At 48.0% G+C, this 24,982-nt stretch overlaps 1 protein-coding gene and 1 long non-coding RNA gene across 11 annotated transcripts in view; one reads left to right on the top strand and one right to left on the bottom strand.

Moving 5' to 3' along the window:
* The window catches only part of LOC117309265 (uncharacterized), a 38,286-nt gene extending 15,899 nt beyond the window's left edge, over nt 1-22,387 (top strand). Inside the window, exon 4 of the long non-coding RNA XR_012327846.1 lies at nt 22,274-22,387. This is a non-coding gene — a long non-coding RNA (uncharacterized lncRNA). The remainder of the gene's footprint in view (nt 1-22,273) is intronic.
* SLC38A7 (solute carrier family 38 member 7) overlaps nt 19,037-24,982 on the bottom strand; it is a 13,595-nt gene continuing 7,649 nt past the window's right edge. For 5 of the 10 annotated variants that reach the window (XM_073795490.1, XM_033846251.2, XM_073795491.1 and 2 more), the window contains 6 exons: nt 24,913-24,970; nt 24,617-24,731; nt 23,132-23,279; nt 22,390-22,589; nt 21,496-21,550; nt 19,037-19,283 (listed from right to left, as the gene is read on the bottom strand). In XM_073795490.1, coding sequence (XP_073651591.1) covers nt 19,181-19,283; nt 21,496-21,550; nt 22,390-22,589; nt 23,132-23,279; nt 24,617-24,731; nt 24,913-24,970 — 679 coding nt within the window. In that variant the 3' untranslated portion in view covers nt 19,037-19,180. Of the gene's footprint in view, nt 19,284-20,394; nt 21,291-21,495; nt 21,571-22,236; nt 22,590-23,131; nt 23,815-24,616; nt 24,732-24,912; nt 24,971-24,982 lie in introns of those variants that run through there. The other 5 variants (XR_004523558.2, XR_012327845.1, XR_004523559.2 and 2 more) reach the window with 5 other exon arrangements.

Here is a 24,982-nt window from a genome sequence, read left to right as displayed (position 1 = left end):
TCCCAACTATGATGTCTAAAGCAGTCCGTCATAGCTCATAGCATTCTCTGAAACGACCTTGTTTATATGTGTGTGTACACTTATTGCCTATTTTTCCCCCACCTAGAAGGCAGAGACTGCCTTGGTCACTACCGTATTCCAGTCTGAGCCAGGCTGGGTGCTCAAAGAATATTTGAAGAGTGAAGGACAGGATAAAGATTACTGGGCAGTGCTGGCCTTTTACACCTGTTCAGCAGTCAAGGACCTGAGACTTACTTGAAGTTGATAGAAAATGGACCCTTGACAATTTGTGCACTCGGGGTGGCGGGGCACATATATACTCTCATAACTTTCTCCAAAGACGCAGAAGTCATGGCTGGCAAAAGTGGGGAGCTTTTCAAAGAAATTCAGCAGTGCTTGGCAGTTGTCAGAAGCCCCCTGAACGGAGAGGAAGTGGGGCCCAAGGTGGGGGTCAAAGTGGGAAAGAATCACAGACAGGCTCCCCTGCCCCAGCCAAAGGGTGAGAAGAGATCTTATACTCATTTGCACATTTTGCTGAGCTCCCCTCTTACCCGCTCTGGTCCATCCTCCCTTTCACTTTAACATGGCAGAGCTGGTCTGACCCAGGCAGTCCAGGGCTTCACACTCTTCAGAGCTTCCTATCACCCTTAACCCTAATGGGGCTTATGAGACTTTTGGTAGTCAGGCCCTGTACAGCTCACCAGCCCAATTCTCCCGCTTTTTTTTTTTTTTTTTTTTTATATTTTGGCCACACCATGCAACATGCTTAGTTCCCTGACCAGGGATCGAAGCTGCGCCCCCTGCACTGGAAGCATGGAGTCTTACCCACTGGACCACCAGGGAAGTTCCTGTCACCCTCCCTCTTAAACGTAATGCTCCAGCCTCTCAGGCATCAGCTTTCCCTATCTCCAAGCCTTTGGTCCCTGCTTACACTCTGTGAGTAGACTGTTTTCCTCCACAATCACTGGGCTTTGTTCCCTGAGGCCAAGGGTGATGTACATCTCCCTGCTCTGTGCTTCCCAATCCCCTCTAGCTCCTCTTTTGCCATATTCCTCACACTTGTAATGACTAGTTTGATGTCTGCTTCTGCCCTAGACTGTAAGCTCCATGAGGAGGGACTGGACCACTTCCTTCACTGCTGTTTCCCCCATGTGTAGCACTGTACCTGGCACACAGTAAATTACTAAGAAGAAGATTGTTGCATTCAATTTCAGATTAGAAAATGAAGGTCCAGGGAATTCCCTGGAGATCCAGTGGTTAGGACTCCGTACTTTCACTGCCAGAGCCCAGGTTCAATCCCCGGTCGGGGAACTAAGATCCCACAAGCTGTGTGTACGGCGGAAAAAAAAAAAAAAGAAAGAAAGAAAAAGAAAGAAAATGAGCGTCCAGGGACTTCCCTGTTGGCTCACTGCTTAAGAATCCACCTGTCAATGCAGGGGACACGGGTTCAAGCCCTGGTACGGGAAGATCCCACATGCCGCGGAGCAACTAAGCCCATGCGCCACAACTACTGAGCCTGCACTCTAGAGCCCGCAAGCCACAACTACTGAGCCCACGTGCCACAACTACTGAAGCTCGTACGCTTAGAGCCTGTGCTCTGCAACAAGAGAAGCCACCAAAATGAGAAGCCTGCGCACCACAATGAAGAGTAGCCCCCGCTCGCCGCAACCAGAGAAAGCCCGCGCGCAGCGACAAAGACCCAACACAGCCAAAAATAAATTAATTAATTTAAAAAAATAGAAAATGAGGGTCCAGAGATCATTTTGTCTGGCTCCTTAAACTCATAGGTGGGGAAACTCAGGTTCAGGAAAGGTGAGTGACTTGCCCACGGTCACACAAAGAGTAGCTTGCAGAGTCAGCTGCCTGGTCACCACCTGCTTCAAAGCTGGCTCAGGCTTCCTCTGGCCCAGCTGATAAATCCCTCATCTTCTCACAAAGTATCTCTTCGTATACAGTCTGATCTCTGCGACAGCCTTGGGGATGATGATAATGATAGCTGACACTGAGTGTTTTCAATATTCTAGTCATTTGTGTGTATTCACTTCCTTAATCTTTTGCATGACCCTGTGGGATAGGTACTGTTATTAGCATCCCATGTCACAGATGAGGAAACTGAGGCACAGGATATTTAAAGGAACTTGCCCAAGGTCAGATAGCTGGGAAATGGCAGAACTGGGATTTGAACCTGGCAGTCTGACTCTTAACCATGACACTGTCCAGCTGGCCTTGTATATAGGAGGGAGGCATTATTATCCTTTCTCTATCAGCCCCCAGGGTGAGGTTTGGCTTTCTTTGATTCAAAAGCAGGGGCCACAAACCTACTGCCTGCAGGAACTAGGCAGAAAACATGAATGGGTGAAGCAGACAGGTGTCAGGCAACAGGGCCTGGTGGGGACAGTGGTAAACTGGAGAGCACAGGGTCTTCTACAGCCACTCACCCTTGCTGCACCTCCGCTCCAGAAGGGTGTTACTAAGAGCAAATGCAGGCTCAGAGTTGACTTTTTAACAGAAGTCACAAGTCTGAATTTTTAAGTGAAATCTCTCAATTGTGTAAACGGTGGCAACCAAAATTCAAGTTTTCTTCGCTCTAATAGGCAGGGCAAGGAAAACATATCCACGGGCTGAATGGCTGCAGCTCACAGGCCACAGTTTGCAGCCTCTTGTCTGAGACAGAAGGCATTTCCTTTCTTCCTCCAGCTCCCGTCCTCTCGTCCTCCCTCCACCTCCATCTAGCCTTCTTGCCCTTCTTCCTTTCCTTCCCCTTCCTTCCGTCTTCCCTGTCCCCACCTTGAGTGGTGCAGCCACCCACCTGTTGGTCATTGGTCTGGTAGTTCTGGCTGAGAGAGTAGGAGGAACCCACACCAGCGGGGACTCCAGGTCCAGAACACTGGCCACCAGGTTCCAGCTGTGTGGGTTCGTGTCGGCGTTCCCTCTGTAGGGAGGAGGGAGATGTGTGGGTGTCCTTTGGGCTGCAGGGGCCAAGGGCACCCGTAGGGCTGAACGCAGTGGTCGTGGGGCTCTTGCCCATGCCTCCTAACAAGATGGCAGCCAGAGAGGGGCATAGGTGGATGCTCCAGTCCAGGAGTTGGTGGCTCCAGGGCATCCCCTAGGTTGGCATTCCACAGGGGAGGCTAGGGAAGCCCTCTTTCTTCTAGCCTCTCCAAACCCTCCCTAGAGAGAATCCTTTCACCACCTGAGTAACAGAGGGTGTTCCCACTTAAGGCCAAACTTTGCCATGGAGCTTCTTCCTGAGCCCCAAATCTGCTCCTTGCTGGCCCTGTTCTCTGTTCCCTTTTGTCGAGAGACAACTTGTCTGCCAGCTACTGTGCTAAGTACTCTAAGTCCTAACCACAGGACCGCCAGGGAATTCCCATGAAGTAGGTTCTATTATTATTCCCATTTCTCAGATGAGAAAACTGAGGCCCAACCAGGTTTATTTACCTTAAGCCATATAGCTAGTATATGGCAGAGCCCACATTTGAACGAGTCAGTCAGTTTCCAAGGCACATATTATGCTAAACTTCTCCTAAATCTTCACAATACTAATACTGTTGTCATCCCCTTCACTGAGGCCTGCAGAGAGAGGTTAAGTAACTCGTCCAAGTTCACACAGCTGGGAGGTGTTGGAGATGGGGCTTGAACCACCTCTGTCTTATCGCAGCATGTGAACTGACCCTGCACCTGAGTCATGCTCAGGACGGTTTGCTTTCCGTGGAATTTTACTCACCTGATGCTAAAAAGTCCGTAAGGCAATTGATCAGTGAAAATACTGGGACTCAGAGAGGGGGAGTGACCGGCCCAAGGTGACACCAACTACAGTTCACGCCTCCTGAATCTAAGTCCAGCGTTCTTTCCACCACATTGAGCTGCTGGCTGTTCTGTTGCTCTCCCAGAGTTTCTGGCTCTGAAGGCCTGAGTCTAATTCTCCAACCCTCACCACCTGGCACTAGATCGAGCAGGGCTCCTTAGGGAACTTCACGATAGCTCCATATGTGATGGCTTGGGGTTTGGGAGGGGTTTGCAGGACAGTTAGTGGCAAACTCCAGCTGGAACCACAGGGTTCCCGAGTCAGAAGGACCTCAGCAGTCATGTGCTGCAACCCTCCCACTATAAAGGAAGGAAACCTGAGGCCCTGAGAGGGAAAGAAACCTGCGTGGGGATGCACAGCAAGTCGTTGTTTGGACCAACAGTGACTTTCCTTACAGCCTGTGCCCTGTTGAGGGCAGGCAAGCAGTGAAGAGATGGAGCAGTCATTTAGCACTGGGTTCGGCCTTGGAAGATTTCTTTTTTTTCTTTTTGATTTAATTTAATTTTATTATTATTATTTTTTGGCCACGCCGAGTGGTCTGTGGGATCTTATTTACCAGACCAGGGATGGAACCTGTGCCCTCTGCAGTGGAAACGTGGAGCCCTAACCCCTGGACCACCAGGGAATTTCCAGTCTTCTCTCATCTTAATTAAACTGTGTGAAGTTAGGTTTTAGCTCCTGGCAGGCAAGATCCTCGTAGGCTGGGAGCAGCTGTGTCTGGGATTCAATAAAAGCAGTGAAGCCCAGCCAAACCGGAGCGTAAAGTCCCTTTAAAATGACAAAAAAAAAAAGAAGAAGAAGAAGAAGGGGGACAAGATTTTAATAAAGAAAGAAAGAATCAAAATCCAAACCTGACTACCCAGCAGAGCACCTTGGCAGGATGCATTCGGAGTGGCCTGTCCTGGCTGCCACACCTGCTGTGCACACACCCTGGCCCAGGCCCAGTGCTGAGGACTTTCCAACACTGAGCTCACTTAATCCACCCAACAAACCTGTCAGATGCTATTTTTGTTTCCATTTTGCAGATGTAGAAATTCAGGCTCAGGGAGGTAAAGTGCCTCTCCTGTGATTTCTTAGGCAGTGACTTTAGAGTTCACTTATCAAGTAAGATAATGCATGGGATGTGTTGAACACAGTGCCAAGTGCATAGTAAATGCTCAATAAAGTTTGGGACTATAAGATCCTACCAACTGAATATGGTAAAACCAGGACTCAAATTCAGACCTCTCCAATTCCAGCCCTGTGCTCTATTTTGATTATCTGGGGTCTCCCCGTGCCCCAGCCCTGCTCAGTTAAACCTTGATTGATTTGAACTTGGCTACCCAGAGCTCACAATTAGGTTGATTTTTTTTTTTTCCTGAGCTTTCTACTCAGAATAGTAAAAAAAAAAAAAAAAAAAAATCCACAGGAAACAGACTAGGATTCAGAATTTAGTCTATGAAGACAATTTCTCAGGAATATTCTTTTTTTTTTAATATTTATTTATTTGGTTGCACCAGGTCTTAGTTGTGGCACGCGAGACCTTCTTTGCAGTGTGCAGGATCTTTAGTTGCCGCATGCGGGATCTAGTTCCCTGACCAGGGATTGAACCCGAGCCCCGTTTATTGGGAGCATGGAGTCTTAACCACTGGGCCACCAGTGGTGGCCTCTCAGGAATATTCTTTAGTTAATACCCACTCCAGCCAGCTATCTGCACCTCTCTGTCCTCAAGCCTAAACAGGGAGTGACACATCATAGATGCTTAAAAACAACTTGTGGAGGAAAGAAAGGAAGAAGAGAAGGAAGTAAGGAAGCTCTCTGGCAGGACCTTAAGTCCCCAAAGAAAGATTCAGATACATTGTATTTATTATGAGATGTTCTTTGCTAAAGAAGAAAGGATTCCTAACACATTTTGGAATTTTTAATTTTAAACATCAAGGATATACTGGTTAGGGATATACATGTTAATCAGGAATTCAGTTAAGCAGAATGGTTGGTTGCTGGTTCTGGTTACTTGAGGTCCAGCATAATAGCATAGCACCCAGAAGTGCATGGTGCCCCAGGGGCTTGGCTCAAAAGAAGGCAGAGTCAGCGTCTCCCTGGCCTTCTGTTAACCATAAGCAGCCAGACAAGCAGGGAGGATGTTGGGGTCCGAGAACAGCCAACGTTTATGGTATAGCTGAGAGGCTACATCTTTCTCACTTCATTCCCTACACAGCCCTGGCTAGTGTTCCTGGCCAGTCCCATTCCCTTTGTCAGCCTGAGCTTCTGGGCAGAGGCTGGTAGGACAGCTGGTTCTGGTGCTGACAGGACAGCTGGCTCTGAGGCTGGCACCTGCTCAGTCGCTGGCATTTCAGAACCTCAGGGCAGATGCTGGCTTGCAGGGTAGCACCTGGGTGGGCTGGGATTGACTGATTTGGTTCAAGGTTAGTTGCAGGGCTCCAAAACCCAGATATCCCCAGGTGCCAGGCAGGGAACATATATGAAAGAAGCTGCCAGGTTGGAACTATACTGAAATCCAGCTCTAGCTGGTGGTTTCCAAACAGGATTGAGGACAGTGTTGCTAGACATGCCAGTTTCTCAGAGAAGCGGGACATCCAGATTTCTGTCATTGCTCTTAATTTAAAAATTCTTTTTCTTTTTTGCCTGTGTTGGTCTTCGTTGCTGCAAGCGCACTTTCTCTAGTTGTGGCGAGCAGGGGCTACTCTTCGTTGCGGTGCGTGGCCTTTTCATTGCAGTGGCTTCTCTCGTTGCAGAGCACTGGCTCTAGGCCCATGGGCTTCAGTAGTTGTGGCTCGCAGGCTCTAGAGCGCAGGCTCAGTGGTTGTGGTGCACGGGCTTAGTTGCTCCGCGGCATGTGGGATCTTCCTGGACCAGGACTCGAACCCGTGTCCCCTGCATTGGCAGGCAGAGTCTTAACCACTGCACCACCAGGGAAGTCCCTCTTCTTCTTTTTTTTTTTCTTTTAACTAGATGACTAGTTTATTGTAAAAGGATGTAACACAAGAACAGCCAGATGGAAGAGATGCACAGGGCAAGGTATGGGGAAGGAGCATGGAGTGTCCATGCTCTCCAACCACAGCGCTCTCCCAGCACCTCCACCTTTTCACCGACCTGGAATCTCTGAACTGCATCCTCTGGGTTTTTATAGAGGCTTTTTTTCATTGGCATGGTTGAGTAAGGCATTGGCCATTAGGCTGCAGATTTAACCTCCAGTCCCTCTTCCCTTCCTGGAGGTCAGGGGGTGGGACTGAAAGTTCCAACCCTCTAATAACACAGTTGGTTTCCTGGCAACCAGCCCCCAACCTTAGGGCGGTGCGAACATCATCTCATTAACATAACAAAAGACTTTAAATCACTTAGGAAATTCCAAGGGTTTTAGGAGCTCCAAAGTAATTTAAAAATTCTTCTTCCTTTTTTTCTTTCCTTTTTTCTCCTCTCTCTCTCTCTCTCTCTCCTTCCTTTCTTTTCTTTCTTCCTCTTCTTTCTTCTCCTTCTCCTCCTCCTTCTTTTTAAAAGATAAGCACACAATGGGTTCTATTTACAACCCCTGGATAAGGAATTGAGGAGAAAAAGGCTGAGGACAATATAATCTGCCAGGGCTGGGAGGGACCACAGAATCTATCTCACTGAGAATAAACTAACAAGTGGCCCATGGACACACCTTCTCATTCCCCCAATCTCATTTTTGGACATTCAGAGCCAAGCCCAGGGGAGGTCATCTCGTCTTAGTTGGCCCCTGCTCCAACCACTGCCGCTCCAGGAGATGGAGCTGGTAACGTTCCCAGCAAGAGCCTCTTTCTCCACGTTGGGCCTTCAAAAGACACCTCAGTGAGTATGAATGGTGCAGTTCTAGCTAGTAGGATGTCAGTGAAATGACACATGACCCAAGTCCTCTTTTCCAGGAAGAGTTTGCTATTTAGAGAGACTTGAGGTGAACTCTTCTAAGTGAAGAATTCTATCTTTATTAATTTAAAGTACCTTCTGGGAGTTCCCTGGTGGCCTAGTGGTTAGGATTCCAGGCTTTCACTGCCATTGCCTGGGTTCAATCCCTGGTCAGGGAACTGAGATCCTGTAAGCTATGGGGCCAAAAAGAAAAAAAAAGGCACCCTCTAATGCTGAATATGACCTTTTTAAAAGAATTACGATAATAAAACATTTATTTGTTTATTCCTCAGTATAGACAAGGCATTTTTTATAAATCCAATATAATTTTTATAACAACCCTTTGAGCTAAGTATTTATGTATATTTTCCAGATTATGTGGTAGATAAAGGTGGCCACAAATTCTTTGTCACTTCTCTCTTGGAGGGGTGGGTCTAGCTCCCCCAACTTGAATCTGGTGACCAGCTATAAATTGGGGTTCCCACCTCAGAGGTGTTTGCTAGAATGACTTACAGAACTCAGGGAAACATTTACTTACGTTTACTGGTTTATTGTAAAAGATATTATAAAAGGTACAGATGAATGGCCAGGATGAAGAGGTACATAGGATGAGGTCCAGAAGGGTCCCACGTGCAGGAGCGTCTGTCCCTGTGGAGTCAGGATGTACCACCCTACTGGCATGTGGGTGTGTCCACCAACTCGGAACCCCTTCCAACCATGTAGTGCTAGGATTTCTATGGGGGCTTCATCCCATAGGCATGATTGATCATTAACTCAATCTCCAGCTCCTCTCCCCTTCCCAGAGGTTGGGGGGCTGGGGCTGAAAGTTCCGAGCTTCTGATCATGGCGTGTGGTCTTTCTGGTGACCTGCACCAATCCTGAAGTTATCCAGGAGCCCCCCAATCATTGCCTCCTTAGAACAAAAGACACTCCTATTGCCCAGGAAATTCCAAGGGATTTAGGAGCTCTGTGTCAGGAAATAGGGTCCAAGACCAAATATTAGAACAAAAAATGCTCCTAAGTACCCTTATCATTTAGGAAATTACAGAAGTTTTAGGAGCTCTATGCCAGAAATGGGGCAGAGACCGATATATTTATTTTTTATTATTTCACAAGTTGTATTTTTTATTGAAGAATGGAGAAGGCTGCCAAGGGTCTTCACTCCAACAAGTATTGTAATGTATGGATAAGGAAATCAGGGCCCATAAAGTTTAACTAACTGCCTAAGTCCTCACGAGAAGCAGCAAAGCTAGAATTCAAACATGGCCTATAGGAGACATTCAATTTTTACTTCTCCTATTTAAAAAAATATTAGGGACTTCCCTGGTGGCCCTGTGGTTAGGACTCCACACTCCCACTGCAGGGGACATGAGTTCAACCCCTGGTTGGGGAACTAGGATCCTGCATGCTGCATGGTGTGGCAAAAAAAAAAAATTGTTTTATGATCACTTTTTTAAACTTTTTTTTTGGACCACACCCTGCGGCATATGGGATCTTAGTTCCCAGACCAGGGATTGAACCCTCACCCACTGCAGTGGAAGTACAGAGTCTTAACCACTGGACAGCCAGGGGAGTCCCTCTAACAACTTTCATAGATGGACATGCAACAGTGTTAATCATATTTATCATATTATACATTATATCCCTAGTACTGATTTATCTTATAATTAGAAGTTTGTACCTTTTGACTACTTTCATCCAACTCCCTCTCCCCTGATCCCCTGCCTCTGGTAACGATCTCTTTTTCTATGACTTAGTTTGTTTTTTGAAGTATAATTGACCTAAAACACTGTGTTACTTCCTGATGCACAATATAGTGATTTGATATTTCTACACATTTCAAAATGATCACCGTGATAAATCTAGTTACCATCTTTCACCATATAAAGATATTACATAATTATTGACAGTATTCCTCACACTGTACATTTCATACCTCTGATTCATTTATTTTGTAACTGGAAGTTTGTACCTTTTAATCTCCCCCACCTGTTTTTCTTATCGCCCCACCCTACTCCTCTGGCAACCACCTGTTTGTTCTCTGTATCTATGATGCTGTTTCTGTGTTGTTGTGTTTGTTTGTTTGTTTTTAAGATTCCACAAATAATTGAAATCATATATTGTCTTTCTCTGTCTGACTTACTTCACTTAGCATAATATCCTCTAGGTCCATCCATGTTGTCGCAAATGGCAAGATTTCATTCTTTTTTATGGACCACATCTTCTTTATCCATTCATCTATCACTGGGCCCTTAGGTTGCCTCCATATCTTGGCTATTGTAAGTATAAACATAATTTTAAGTTAAAAAAAAACCCCAACTAGTCATGCATTTTGTTTTATAAATCCAGTGGTAATAAAAAGCTCATATCCGGGACTTCCCTGATGGTCCAGTGGTTAAGAATCTGCCTTCCAATGCAGGGGACATGGGTTTGATCCCTGATCGGGGAGCTAAGATCCCACAGGCCACGGAGCAACTAAGCCCACGCGCCACAACTAGAGAGAAGACCGCGTGCCACAACTAAGACCCAACACAGCCAAAAATAAATAAATAAATATATATTTTTAAAAAGCTCATATCAAATGCCAGCAGTCCTTTGTCCCAGCTTTGCCCACCTCTAGCTCGTTGTGTTGCCTACATGCATCTCTTTTAACCTGTTTCTTTTGGCATTATCTCACTATTTTAAGATAATGTGCTTATACTGCTATTTTGTGATTTAAAAATTAAAAGCAGTAATTATTGATTAAAGATTTAGCTTTCTTACACCTGCACCCTAAAGTCCCTTCCTCCCCTTTTAAAATGAGGTTCTGTCACAATACAGCCCTTAGGGTTAAATAATCAGTATGTACATTATTATGAATATGTAAATATTGTTCACTGCTGTGCTGCGTATTGATAGTTTAGGTACTTCCCTGGTGGTCCATTGGGTAAGACTCTGCTCTCAATGCAGGGGGCCCGGGTTAGATCCCTGGTTGGGGAACCAGATCCCTCATGCACGCTGCAACTAAGAGTTCACATGCCACAACTAAAGATCCCTCATGCCACAACTAAGACCCAGCGCAGCCTAAATAAATAAATAATAAAATAAATTTTTTAAAAAGTATTGATAGTTTACTATGATTACCTTTCCTTCTTTGTAAAACTTGTTTGTTTTTCCTGTGGTTAATAATGGCCATATTTTCCCATTTGCTTTGTTATATACATACTTATCCAAATGCTCCAACAGATCTGTCAGTAATTATTCCAAATTCTTAGACAAGTCAGATAAGCTCTTAGTTTTATTTTTTCCCTGGAGACCTTCCTTTGATTGCTCTCCGTATTCCTGCTTCAACTGAACTGGCCCCGTTTTGGTCAGCTGCCCAGCTGCCATTTGGAAACCATCATTTGGTTCTTCTGAGGTAGATTCTTGGTTTCCTGGATGCTTTGCCTTACACTTTCTTGCTTTACAACTCTGTTTTGCTGAAGCATGTTCTCCAGTGACTTTCTGAGAAAGGCTACACAGGATGTAAATTTATGTACCCTTTACTTATCTGGAAATGTTTTTGTTTCAGTCTCACACTTGATTGAAGGTTTGGTTGTGCACTGAAATCTAGGTTGAAAAGTTTCACTCAAAAATTATGAAGGCATTGATGTGTTATCTTCTAGCTTGCAATGATGCCAAGAGGCATGCCCTCCCTGCCCACCACTATCTCAGAAAATCTTTAAGATTTTCTCTTTATTTCCAGTGTGCAGCTCTTAAAATTCAATTTACTGGCTCAAATATGGAGACTCATATCTTTCAGTTCTGCAAAATTTTCTTGAGTTATTTTTTTGGTAATATCTGTCTTTCTCTGCTCTCCCACTTCCTGCCCCTGTCCATTTTCTTTCTTCTCTATTTCTGGAACTCCTGTCAGTCAGATGTTGGATCTGAGTTGAAACTCTAATTTTCTTATCTCTTCTTTCCCATCTCTTTGTCAGTGAAAGCGCTGAGTCCTAACCACGGGACAGCCAGGGAATTCCCTCCATCTCTGTCTTTTTGTTCTGCTTTCCAGGGGATTTTCTTAACTATCTTTAACTCTTCTTTGATTTATTTTTAAATTTGGCAAACATACTTTTAATTTTTAGGTGCTAGTTTTCATTTTGTTCATTTTTCAAAGCATTCTCTTCTTGCTTTATAATTGTGATATCTACTTCATTTAATTTCCCTTCCCTTAGGAATTCCCTGGTGGTCCACTGGTTAGGATTCTGTGCTCCACTGCAGGGGGCCCTGGTTGGGGAACTAAGATCCCCAGAGCAGGGTGGCATGGCCAAAAAAAAAAAAAAAAATTCCCTTCTCTCTAAAGAACTCCTTTTAACACTTCTTTCAAGGCAAGTCTACTGGCAACAAATTCCCTCAATTTTTGTTTGTCTGAGAGAGTATTTCTCCTTCACTGTTGAAGGATAATTTTACAGGATATAGAATTCTAGGTTTCTGTTAACATTTAAAATATATCACTCAACTCTCTTCATGCTTGCATAGTTTCTGAGAAGTCAGATGTCCAGTTGACCCTGGAACAACATGGGTTTGAACTGCAAGGGTCTATATATAGTGGATTTTTTTCAATAGTAAATACTGCAATACTACACCATCCGCAGTTGGTTGAATCTTTAGATGCAGAACTGCAGATATGGAGGAACCTCGGATACAGAGGGCTGACTATAAATTATATGGAGATTTTCAAGTATGTAGAGGGTTGGGGCCCCTAACCCTCATATTGTTCAAGGGTCAACAGTAATTCCTTTTTTTTTTTTTTGGCCACACTGGGAGGCTTGTGAGATCTTAGTTCCCCGACCAGGGATTGAACCCGGCCCCTGGCAGTGAAAGTGCCGAGTCCTAACCACTGTACTGCCAAGGAATTCCCTTGTAATTCTTAACCTTTGCTTCTCTATAGGTGTTTTTTCCCTCTGGCTTCTTTCAGGACTTTATCTTTGATTTTTTGTATTTTTTGAAAATGATATGACTTGGTGTCATATATTTTGGCATTTATCCTGCTGGGTGTTCTCTGAGCTTCCTGGTCTGTCATTAATTAATCAGGTGCCTGAAATTAATTTGGGGGAAATTCTCAGTCATTATTGTCTCAAATATTTTTCTGTTCCTTTCTCTCTCTTCCTTCTGATATTCCCATTCTGTGTACATTATTCCTTTTGTTTTTCCACAGACTTTTTTTTTTTCTATTTGCTTTTCAGTTTTGGAGGTTTCTATTGAGATATCCTGAAGCTCAGAGATTCTTTCCTAAGTTGTATCCAGCCTGTACAGTATAGGCACTCTTCATCTCTCCTACAGTGTTTTTTATCTCTAGCATTTCTTTTTGGTTCTTTCTTAGAATTTCCATCTCTGTGCTTACATTGCACATCTATTGTTCTTGCAGGCTGTCTGCTTCATCCATGAGAGCCCTTAGCATCTTAACCATAGTCGTTAAAATTCCTGGTCTGATAATTCTAACACTCCTGCCATATCTGAGTCTTGCTCTGATGCTTGCTCTGTCTCTTAAAACTATGTCCTTAGGGGCTTCCCTGGTGGCGCAGTGGTTGAGAGTCCGCCTGCCGATGCAGGGGACACGGGTTCGTGCCCCGGTCCGGGAAGATCCCACATGCCGCGGAGCAGCTAGGCCCGTGAGCCATGGCCGCTGAACCTGCGCGTCCGGAGCCTGTGCTCCGCAACGGGAGAGGCCACAACAGTGAGAGGCCCACGTACCGCAAAAAAAACCCAAAACAACTCTGTTTTTTGCCTTTTAGTATATCTTGTAATTTTTTATTGATAGCCAGACATAATGTACTAGGTAAAAGGAACTGCTGTAGATTGGCCTTTAGTAATAAGGTTGCAAGGTGTAAGGGAAGGGGAAGTGTTCTGTAGTCCTATGACTGGATCACAGTCTCTTAGTGAGCCTGTGATGGACTGGCTCACTAAGAGAAGGACTATGGACTTCACTTATCTTCTCCCTCCAGTCCCCCCAGGGTGGCTAGAGTGGGATGGAGTTGTGTGTTTCCCTTCCCTTAGGTCTGTTAGGCTCTGATAAAATCCCAGTAGGTTAGGCTCCGGTTAAATTTTAAGTGTCTCCTGAGGGTATATCTTATTAACAACAACAGAATGCTCTAGCACATTTCAGAATGGTTCCTTTTACCCTCCTCTGCTGGAAACATGAGGGATTTTTTTCTGATGTTTACTATGAGAACCTGGTAGAACTTCAGGTAAAACCCACAAAGTCACAAAGTATGCTCCCTTCCCCCAGTAGGACTGGATTCCTTGGTGGTTTTTTTTTGGCTGCACTGGGTCTTCATTGCTGCACGTGGGCTTTCTCTAGTTGCGGCGAGCGGGAGCTACTCTTCATTGCGGTGCGCGGGCCTCTCACTGTGGTGGCTTCTCTTGTTGCGGAGCACCGGCTCTAGGCGCACGGCTTTCAGTAGTTGTGGCACACAGGCTCAGTAGTTGTGGCTCACGGGCTTAGTTGCTTCGTGGCATGTGGGATCTTCCCAGACCAGGGATTGAACCCATGTCCCCCGCATTATCAGGTGGATTCTTAACCACTGTGCCACCAGGGAAGCCCTTCCTTGGTGTTTTTATTTCTCAGATTTGTCCACACTGAGCCTCCAGCAATTCATCAATTACAGTTCAGGTTTCCTTACCCTGGCACTGACTCCCACAGAGGTTTCTGCTTGTGGGTTTCTGCTCTGTATTTGTCTGTCTTTCTCTCCAATTCTGGGGGCAGTGGTGTGCTTTATAATCTGACTTATTGAACATATCTAAGAAGAGTTGACTTTCCAGTTTGTTCAACTTTTTACTTGTTGTTAGGATGGAGTGGCCACTTCCAAGCTTTTTACATGTTGGACTGGAAACACATCAATTTCATTTTTAATGGAAGAATATCCAAATAGGCACTTTGTGCCTATTCCTTCCCCCCTCCCCACCCCACTGCCCCCTCAGGAAACACACAGTATTTGGAGGACAGGGTGTCTGCCGTCTTCCTTCTTCCTGATGACAATGTCTCTGGCCTTCCTCCACACCTATGGAAAAATTTTTCATTGTATCATAGCAATGAATTACCAAATCTGGATTTGCAATACTGAATCTACATCTAGCACATGTACCTACATAATTAGTTTCTGTGATTATTTGATTGGTCTGATTCCCCCACCAGATTGGAGGCCATGATCTAGAAGTGGCCCTGCCCCAGTATAGGGACATCATTCAGAAGTGCTAGGCAGCAGTTCACCAGGAACCCTAATGACTCAGGACTGGACTGTCCTCTGAGGCCATAGGCTCCTCACTTTCATAAGCCGAAATTATTCAGAGGCGACCTCTATTGACTAAAGGAAGAAATTGCAGTTACCCTCCCACCCCACCCCCCTTCTTTCCAGTACAGGGAAATGACCAACATAATCCCTGCTATCTGCCAGGCATTTCACGTATATTATGCCATTTGTCCTTGGATTTATAATATTTGCATCTATAAGATGGGCACCATCACTCCTACTTCATAGTCGAGGAGAGTGGGGTTCAGAGAAGTGAACTAATTTCTGAGTTCCCACTGTAAAGAGGCACTGCTGAGATCCACCCCAGGTCTGTCTGAAGCCAAAGCCTTTGGTCTGTCCACCAGTCCCCTGCTATTCAAAGTGCAGTCCAAGGACCAAAGCATGGGCGAAGCTGGGAGCGTTAACAATGCAGACTGCAGGCCCCACTCCAGATCTACTGAATCAGAATTTGTATCCTAAGGAGATAAAAATTTTGTATGCACATTAAAGATTGAGAAGTACCCTGACTCCAAGGAAGTGCTAGGGGAACCTCTGCCTGTGTCCTCCTGAGGAGAAACTGAGTTTTCGTATTTCTTCTGCAAACGTGGATTTCTGGTTATAAAGCACTTCTGTCATTTTTCTCGTGTACTTTCTTGACATTGGCTCTCCTTTATCCTGGGAGGTAAGTAAGGTCAGTGATGATTAGTCCCATGTTAGAGAGTCTGGAAACAGAAGCCCAGAGAGGGGAAGAGACTTGCCCAGAGCCACCAGCCAGCAGGCATCCCACAACTTGACACGGTTTGGATGGGACAGTAAGTCAAAGGTTTTAGGGTCTGATGTTGGTGCCAGCATGAGGGCTGGAGGTTCCTGAGCTTGCCTTCCGGGGTCAGAAATCACCAGATTGAGAGAGCCCTCTGCTCACTTGTTCATTCATGCACGGCAAGAGGGCTCCAATTTTACTCCCTGGGCACACTATGTAACATCTCTCAGCTTTCACTTTTGCATAGAGTTGTCATGAAGACCAAATGTGAATGATGCAAGTTAAGTGCTGGCACAAAGTAAGAAATCAACAAGTGTTAGTTGCTATTCATTCAATCATTTGTTCAACAACTACTGAACACTTGCTATGTGCCAGGCACTGGCTAAAATACCTGATGGACAAGGGAGATGTGATCCTGCTCCCGTGGAACTTACAGTCTAACAGGGAGACAGACACTGATTAAATGCTTACAAGTCTTGAATGAATTTGGCTGGGCATTTGCCTGTGGCCTAGATGTAACCTTTCCTTCCCTCTGTTCACTCAGAGGAAGTGAAACCAAACCTCAAGCTCTTGGTCCACTAGGCAGGTGTGAACCATGGCCCAAAGCTGTCCCACCTGTCTAGTCTTGCAACATGTTTCCTCCTTGGAGAGGGTCCCCACCTCCACCAGGAGGGAGGGATCTTTGCAAAATACCCGAACAGGGATGGGGAGTGTGGTAGAAGGTGGGCGGGTTCGACTTTATTCTGAGGACCAGCGGGAGCCGTTGCAGACCATCTCAGAATGCTCTGCTCTCACCTCTGCTGCTCTCCCACACCCAGGTAATGCTCCACCGACAATGGCCACTTTCCAGTTACTCAAATGACCATGTTCCTCCCATCACAGGGCATTTGCACATGCATTTCCCACAGCCTGGAAAGGTCTCCCCCACCTCTCTTCACTTAGTTCATTCTACGCATCACTCAGGGGCCAGTTCATATGTCAATTCCTCCAGGAAACCTTCCTTGACTCCCCAGGGAAGCTTCAGACCCCCAAATATAACATTCTGTATTTTCGCTTCTTGGCATTTATCACAACTTGCATGTTTATATTTGTGATGATTTGCTAAGCATCTGTCTTCCCCAGTAGACTGACAGCAGAGCTGGTGTGTTTTGCTGAATATCTTCTCCCCAGCACCGAGCACAGTGAGAGGCTCCATAACCAGGACAACAGCGCCTGCTCTCAACACCTGCCTCTGAAAGGACAAAGCGGGAGGGATGCTCAGGGGTTTGAAGCTCACCCCAAAACTTGAGATCAGGGAGGGACATACAACACAGAAGCTAATCTGAGGCTGCAGTGGTGCAGGGAAGACACAGGAAGGACTTGAACCAAGGTAGAGGCAGCAGGACAGACCAAGGCGGAGTCCCAAGTCAGTGGGGAAAGTCTGATGAGATGTGGAAGGAGAGAGAAGTGTTAAGAACCACTTGCAGGTTTCCAGCTTGGGAAAGGGAGCATGATGGGCCCATTCGCGAGTAAGGGGTCACAGACGGTGAGGCCAAACGGCCTTATCGCACCCCAACCCCTACTCCCACTCCAGCCCGTCTTCCTCCTGTCAGTGGCCTGGACTGTCCCTGGCACCAGACACAGGCCACGCAGCTCAGCAGCACAAGTCCCTTTTTATTAACCATCCTCCCTGGTCTGAATGTGCAGAAGTAGAAAAGAAACAGTAAAATGCCCTGGCAGAGAGGGCAGGGGAAGGTGCTCCTGAGGTTAGGCCAGATTCCAGCTCATTTTCCCCGTACATGCCCCCAGCCCTCACTGAAATCCAACATTAGGAGGCAGTGCAGCCCTGCTGATGATGGGCCATCCTCCTGACCGTATCTGGGGCGGGCACTGGCAGGGCCTGGTGCTGTGCAGCAGGCGGAGAGAAAACGGCCACGTGGGTCTGGCCCCCAGGGAACGTGAGCAAAGGCAGGTCACCCAGTCCGGGGGTCTGAGCAGAAGCCTGTTTGGCCCCAGCAAGGCTCTGCTTCTTCTGTCTCACTGTCCTGAGGGCAGGGATCCCTCTCACCCCACCACTGCATTCAGAGGTTTTAGGCAGGAGGGGCCAGGGAGAACGCTAGGTGTTCCAGGCAGAGGAAGCCTGATTCGGTGCCTAGGCTTGGCCTAAGTGAGTGGCCAAGGTGTTCAAAATAGGAAAGGGGAAAATATCCTTCCTCACCCCGCCTGGGGCACAACGTAGGTGTGACCTCAGTGTGATCGACAGGCCGCCGAGGCCAGGCCTGGTAGACCTGTGGAGCTGAGGAAGTGGACGAGAGAGGGTTTGGTCCATCCCCACCCCCATACTTATGTGAACAGGAGAGACTGAGCTACATAGAAAAATGGGGTGGTGGCGAAGAGGTGATGGGGGACAGAAGCAGACAAGATCCAGACTGAAAGGGAAACTTGTAGGCTGGCGTGACTACACTCAGATGTTGCCTAGTCAGTGGCCACCCAGCTGCCTTTCTCGTCTCCAGGGTACCAGGCTGGGTTGGCAGGGAAGGGGGGACGTGCAGGGCAGGGAGAAGAGAAGCAGCCATTCAAAGTGAAGATGCCAGACAGGTTCACCTTGATCCTCACCAGCCCAGCCTGCATGGGGTTCCCAGCTTGCTCCCTCACCCACCCTTGTGCCTCTGAAAAGAGGGACCCATCAGGAATCTGAGAGAGAAAAGCACACTCCGGCCTTGGGGAAAGCTAAGGGAGGAGTACTCACAGCACCGTGGCACGGGACGGCCCCTGGCCCCTGGCTCAGAGCCGGGCTGGCACCGTTTGTAAACATTAGACTTGGTGATGTCTGGGGATGGAGGAGCAGAGGGATGCCTGGACCATCAGGTCTGGGTAAGAAGACAGGGTGAGGCCCCAAAAGGCTTGGGAAATGCCAACCAGCCATGGGCAAGAGGGCTCTCAGGCTCACCGCAGGCCCAGGAGGCAGTGGACAAGGCATCCATCTGCCTGCCTCGGCGCACCTGTATGATTTCAGTGCTACCTTTGGAACTTGCCGGAGGAAGCCACTGCTGGCTGGGCTGCCGACAGACTGGAACAGGCACTGAGCCCCGGGGTAATGAGCACAGCCCCTACCCAGGGCAGGCTTCTCTGTGGAGGATGGCAGCCCTTGGTCCACACTCTTTCTCCAGAGGGAAGTCAGGCTGAGTTGTTCCTTCGGAGACCCACCGACTCTCTTCACCCGTGGCTTCCAGGCATGGAGAAATTGAGAGGTGGAAGAGGGGGGAAGGTTCTTCTGTGACACGAGACCTCCTCCTACCATCCATGGCACTGCCAGGATGCGGGGGCAGGAAGGGAGCTGGGTTTGAGCTGTCCAGGGTTGTGGGGCCTGATTTCACCCCAGAACTGTCCCTGGAAAAGGATGTCCAGATGTCATCCCACCAGTAGAGGGGAATGATGCCGGACTCAGGGTGGTCCTGAAGCTCTACGAGATGGGTTCCAGGGTCCAATGGCAAAGGCCAAGAATTCCCTGGGAGGCACTGGTTATGCCAAGAGATCCACAAAAATGGCGTTGGCTGTGGTCTGGCCGAAGATGAAGGCTCCCAGGGTGACCAAGAGGACTCCGTAACTGACCATCGCCCACCAGCTGTAGAGCAGAGGGTGAGAGAGGGCCTGGTCAGTCGATCCACTTGTGAATTTGCCAACTTCCACATATATATATATATATATATATATCAGTTAATTACTCTAATTACTTATACCACTTCTCCTGTGGGAAGAGCACTTCCTACTTCTCAACGACTTTCATACAACAGTTTATGGGGCTGGGTGTATGATCCCTAGACCATGGGTAAAGAGGCCAAGACCTAATGGGATTAACTGACTGGTCACAGCACACCAAGGGCAGGACCAGAATTAGAATCATGTCTCCTGGGACTTCCCTGGTGGTCCAGTGGCTAAGACTCCGAGCTCCCAAGGCAGGGGGCCCGGATTCCATCCCTGATCAGGGAACTAGATCCCACATGCCGCAACTAAGAGTTTGCATGCTGCAACTAAAGACCCCCGCGTGCCACAACTAAAGATCCTGCATGCCACAACTAAAAGATCCCACATGCCATAATGGAAGATCCCACGTGCTGCAACTAAGACCTGGGACAGCCAAATAAATAAATATTAAAAAAAAAAAAAAGAATGCATATCTCCTGATATCTTCCTGATGGAAAGATGGTCAGGAAAAAGCAGGTCACATGGAGTGATCCATTTCATTAAAAAAATAAATAAAAAAAGGAGACATCTGCAAAGATATGTATCAAAAATAGCTACAGGGTTACAACTGGAATTTTTTCTTTCTTTTTTTCCTTTTTTTGCCCGCCTGGCTTGTGGGATCTTAATTCCCTGACCAGGGATTGAACCCATGCCCTCAGCAGTGAAAGCACAGAGTCCTAGCACTGGACCGCCAAGAAATTTCCTGGTTATATCTGGATATTAAAGGTGATTATTATTTTCTTCTTTAGACTTGTCTGTATTTTTAAAGTTTTCTATAATCAATGAGTATTACTTGCACAATATATTTTTTTAAAAGCATGCAACCTGGTCATAACTTCTCTACCATTCAGGGACATGCACGTATTAAAAGAATGCAGTGTTTTGCAAAATGTGGCCTATACACACAATGGAATATTATTCAGCCTTAAAAAGGCTGCTACAACATAGATGGACCTTGAGGACATTATGCTAAGTGAAAGAAGCCAGGTACAAAAAGATAAATACTGTATAATTCCAGTTACATGAGGTACCTAGAAGAGTCAAATTCACACAGACAAAAAGTAGAATGGTGGCGGCGAGGGGAGAGGGAATGGGGAATTATTGTTTAATGGGTACAGAATTTCAGTTTAGGATGATGAAAAAGTTCTGGAGGTAGATGGTGGGGATGGTTACACAAAAATATGAGTGAACTTAATATCACTGAACTGAACACTTTAAAATGGTAAAAATGGTTAATTTTTTAAACATGTAGTGTTTTGTATCCATTAGACTAACAAATATTGAAAAGGCTGCTATATACAGTCCTGGCAGGGGTGTGGGGAACAGGGCACTTTCATTCACTGCTTCTGGGACTCTGACTGGTGCTGCCTTTTTGGACGGTAATTTGAACCCGTGTGCCAGAGTAAAAATGAGCGTGCCTTATGATGGAGCAACTTCCTTCTAAGAATCGATGCTACTGAGATCCTCGAACAGCTGTGCCAAGGTGTACATGCAGAAGTGTGTTCACATTCAGGACACATTCAAACAGCAAAATATTCTACGGCCATGGAAAAAGGAAGCAGTAGATCTTCTTGTGTGGACGTAGAATGATCTCCAAAATACGTGGTTAAGCGAAAAAAGCAAGTAGCACAAAAGTGTGTCTGGCATGAAACCATTTTTGAAAAAACCTAACCGGACACAAAACCCCATGTGTTTGTGTATACGCGTGCATAGCTTTGTGTACACAGACACATGTGCACACACACAAACAGTCTACAAGGGCACAGGCTGTGCTGATCTCATGGAGCTCTCTCGGGAGAAGGGAGCGGTGGGGAGCGGGCTGTGGGGTAAGAGGGACTTCCATTTTTTTCTCTAAAATCCTCAGTAGTTGATGACTACTAAGAACCTGCTGTATAAAAAAATAAAATTAAATTAAAAAATTAAAAACAAATCCTCAGTAGTATTTGAACTCTTACAACTAACATGTTACACATTTTAAAAGAAGTATTTAAAAAGTTTTTCCAAGTACACAAGTCTCCTGACTCCTATCCATTTAAAGGCCACCCCCCATCCAGTACCTCCCTGAGAGGACCACGGGCCGGACCCTGCTTTACCTGGCTGGCTTGACTTCCTCCATCTCAGAGAGTTTGGCTTGAATGAGGCACAGCCCTAGAAGAGAAGAGGTGGCCCTGGGAGCTTGGGTGGGCACCCCCTCCTCCACCCAGCAGTCCAGCCTCCCCCTTTGCCAGGAGGCAGTGATGGTGGGTGGAGAAAGGCCTGTGTTTACTCCTCCACACATTCCGCCTCTGTCTCCACTCTGCACCCAGCTGGAGACCTGGCATCTGGTCTCCCAGGAGGAGCCAGCACCTGCCAGGCACCCCTTGGGCTGCATGCAAGCCCCAGAGCTAAAGGGGCAGCACAGGGAGGTGACTCAGTGGTGTCTACATCGCAGGGCCCTTCCCAGTGCACTTCTGAGCAGATGTGTCCCCCCTGCTCCAAGCAAAGTGGCAAGGGATTTCCAGGTGGCCTCCTAGAGAGAAGTAAGCTGGGTACAGGCAGAACTCATGACTGGGCAGATAGGACAGTTGCCCAGGGATCTGGTGGCAGATCGTGTCTGAAACTCAGGTCTCCCGACCCGTGTCACGGTGCCACCACCAGACCCTAATTACCCCGTCATGGGCTGACCCACCCAGATCCCTGATAGTCGGGGAGTAACAGGTACCTGAATGAAGAGTTAAGAGTCTAGGCTGTGGACCTAGACAGACTTGGGTTTGAAAAGCTTCTATTAGTCTTTAGCTGAGTTTGTTAACCTCTAGGCAAGCTTGTTACCCTCTCTGATCCTCACACCTCCTCACCAGTGAAATGGAGATGACAACTACATCTTCTTTGCAGGAGATAACGTTTAAACACACCAGAGCCTGAAGTGGGTGATCAATAATCCGGGAGGTGACGCGCTCAGGCCAGGAGGCCCTGGGAGAGAGTGCTGCGGGGATGCCAGGGGTCCACACCTGGGAAGACGAAGATGAAGCAGGCGGCCAGCCCTCCAATGACCGAGATGACCTTGCCGATGTCAGGGATGAAGAGCGCCAGCAGCAGGGTAAGCAGGAACCAGACCAGCGTCTGCAGTACTCGCCGCCGCCGCTCCCGCCCCACGTCCTCCTCCACCGGCATCCCCTGGTAGCGCAGCCACAGGCCTTCGACCACCGCCCTGCCCACACAGAGAGCGGCTCAGAGGCGCCCCTGCTAACAGCTCCCCACCTCCAGCCATGGAGCCAGACCCCCGACTGGGTGGATTGTAGGTAAGCCTCTAACCCCTGGGCCTCAGTTTCCTCTTCTTTGAAATGGGCCTAGCAGCACTCTTCTCAGGGTTGCCGTGGGGACCAGACGGGATGGTGAATGGGAACGGCTTAGCGCCTTGCCTGGCCCAGGACTAGCACACCCCATGGGAACATATACTACTAGTCTCCTGAAAAGGAAGGGTCTGGGGTACCCAGAAAGCAGGGTGTTCAGGAAAGGATCTGGACTAGAGGTTCTCAGAGGACTCACAGAATGTTTTGGTGACTCTGGGACAAAGGGGACCCCCAAAGACCCGGCTGGGAGTACTTGCAGGGCCATGTGAGGCACTGACTCTTTCCTCTGGGCTTCCGGTTCTCCTTCTATAAAATGGATTCTACACAAGGCCCATGTTCAAAGGGCTTTCAGAGGCCCTGGTGAAAGGGAGCACCCCGGTGGGGTGGAGAGGGGACTCACCGCCCACAGAAGTGCAGGATGGGGTAGGAGGTTAGCACGCTCAGGATGATGAAGGCACGGGCGACGGCCACAGCCATGTCCTCCGACGGGTAGGACAGGAGCACATCGGGGTCCACAGCAGCTCCAAAGGTCAGGAAGCCACAGATGCCTGAGGGCAGGGACAAGAGGGCTGGGTCTAGGCGACCCTCGGAGGGTTAGGGCCATGGACCGTTCACCGCTGGGTCCAGCAGCAGGTGGGGAGATGACGGAGCAGCTCTGGAGGCTAAGACTGAAGCTCAGAGGGGTGTCGAGGCTGGGATCAGAAGCCTCCCTCCCTGACTTCTCACATCTCCCGCCCCCACACCGTCACCTTTCTGATCTTGAACTCACCCAGCAGTTCCTGTCTCAGAGCTTCCGCATTAACGTTGTCTGCCCATCTCCTCATCATTCAGGTGTCAGCTCCGTTGTCCCCTCCTCAGAATGCTTCCCCACCCAGCCCGTCCACAATAACCCCTGCCCCCAGGCACTCCCTCACACCACCCTGTTCTGTGTTCTTCAGAGCACTCCTCTCTCTTGGAACTTTTTTTTTTTTTTTTTTACTCGTTTATTGTCTGTCGCCCCAGGAGAACGGGACTCTGCCTATTTGCCACCCTTGTTCCTGCTGTGTCTTCAGAAACTAGAACAGTGCTGGTCCTGAGAACCATCTGTGGAAGGAATCACAGGGCCATTCTTTGTGGTCTCCCAGCACTGCTCCCTCACCCAAACCATTTTCTACACAACACCCAGAGCCGGGTGTCCCCAAGCCACGCCCCTGCTGAAGCGCTTCCTCTCTGCCTCCCAACAGTCCTCAGGGATCTGGCTGTGTTCCCTGTCTGGCCGTGCTGCCCGCCACCCACCCTCAACTCGCTCCACTCCAGCTATGCAGACCTTCTTCTGTCCCGGCCTCAGGGACTTGGCGTTTTCTGGTTCGTCTGTCTGGAATGCTTTTCCCCCAGCTCTTCAGATTCTAGCTCCTTCTCATGATTTGGCCTTCCCCAATTGCCACCTCCTCAGAGAGGAGCCACCTGTGACCTATCCACCAAAGCCAACCCCACTCAGTCCCACTCACAGCTTCCCGTTTCCCTATTACTATGGCACTCACCACTGTCTGGATTTCCTTACTGACTCCTGACTGACTTGCTCCTGTAAGACTCTCTCTCCGACTAGATTGTCAATTCCATGAGGGCAGGACGGGGTCTATCTATCTCCATGCCATCCCCCACGCTGAGAAAGTTCCTGGGACTTACTAGGCACCCACTGAGAGCTGCTGAATGAATGCATGCGTACATCTTTCTCATTTGGGCAGGAGGAGGCCCAGGGTGGCCCAAGTTCAAGCCAGTGCCTACAGAAGTGTTTGACGTGTTGGGAGTGCAGGGCTGTCCCCAGGAAATCCTGGGCCAGACGACTCGGGGACAAAGAGGGAAAGTGGGAGCCCTCTAAGCCCTGCCCTCGGAGGGGAGCACTCACCTGTGCCCATGTAGACAGCGAGGGCTATGACCATGGCGGCCGTCACCACCCCACCCCAGGTCTTCACCTCAGGCCGCCGCATGCTGTTGAAGACGGGAACACTGCTCACGTGGCACTGTCAGGGTGAAGGGCAGGGTCATGGTGGGCAAGTGACCTCACCCCCAAGGATAAGGGGCAAGTCCTGGGGCCCCCACTCCGTCCTTCCTTCCAGGACTCCCCCATCCTGCCTGTAACGTGGATTCCATCCCAGGATGGGGAGTGAGCTAAGGGGACGAAAGGGACCTTGCAACTAGCACCTGAAATCCGAAGCAGATGGTGGGCATGGCATTGAACACGGCTATCCAGGAAGCTGGCCTGCGGACAAAC

The sequence above is a fragment of the Tursiops truncatus genome, chromosome 19 (genome assembly GCF_011762595.2).
Source record: "Tursiops truncatus isolate mTurTru1 chromosome 19, mTurTru1.mat.Y, whole genome shotgun sequence".
Taxonomy (NCBI): Eukaryota; Metazoa; Chordata; class Mammalia; order Artiodactyla; family Delphinidae; genus Tursiops; species Tursiops truncatus.
This window is presented reverse-complemented; position numbering and strand designations above follow the sequence as displayed.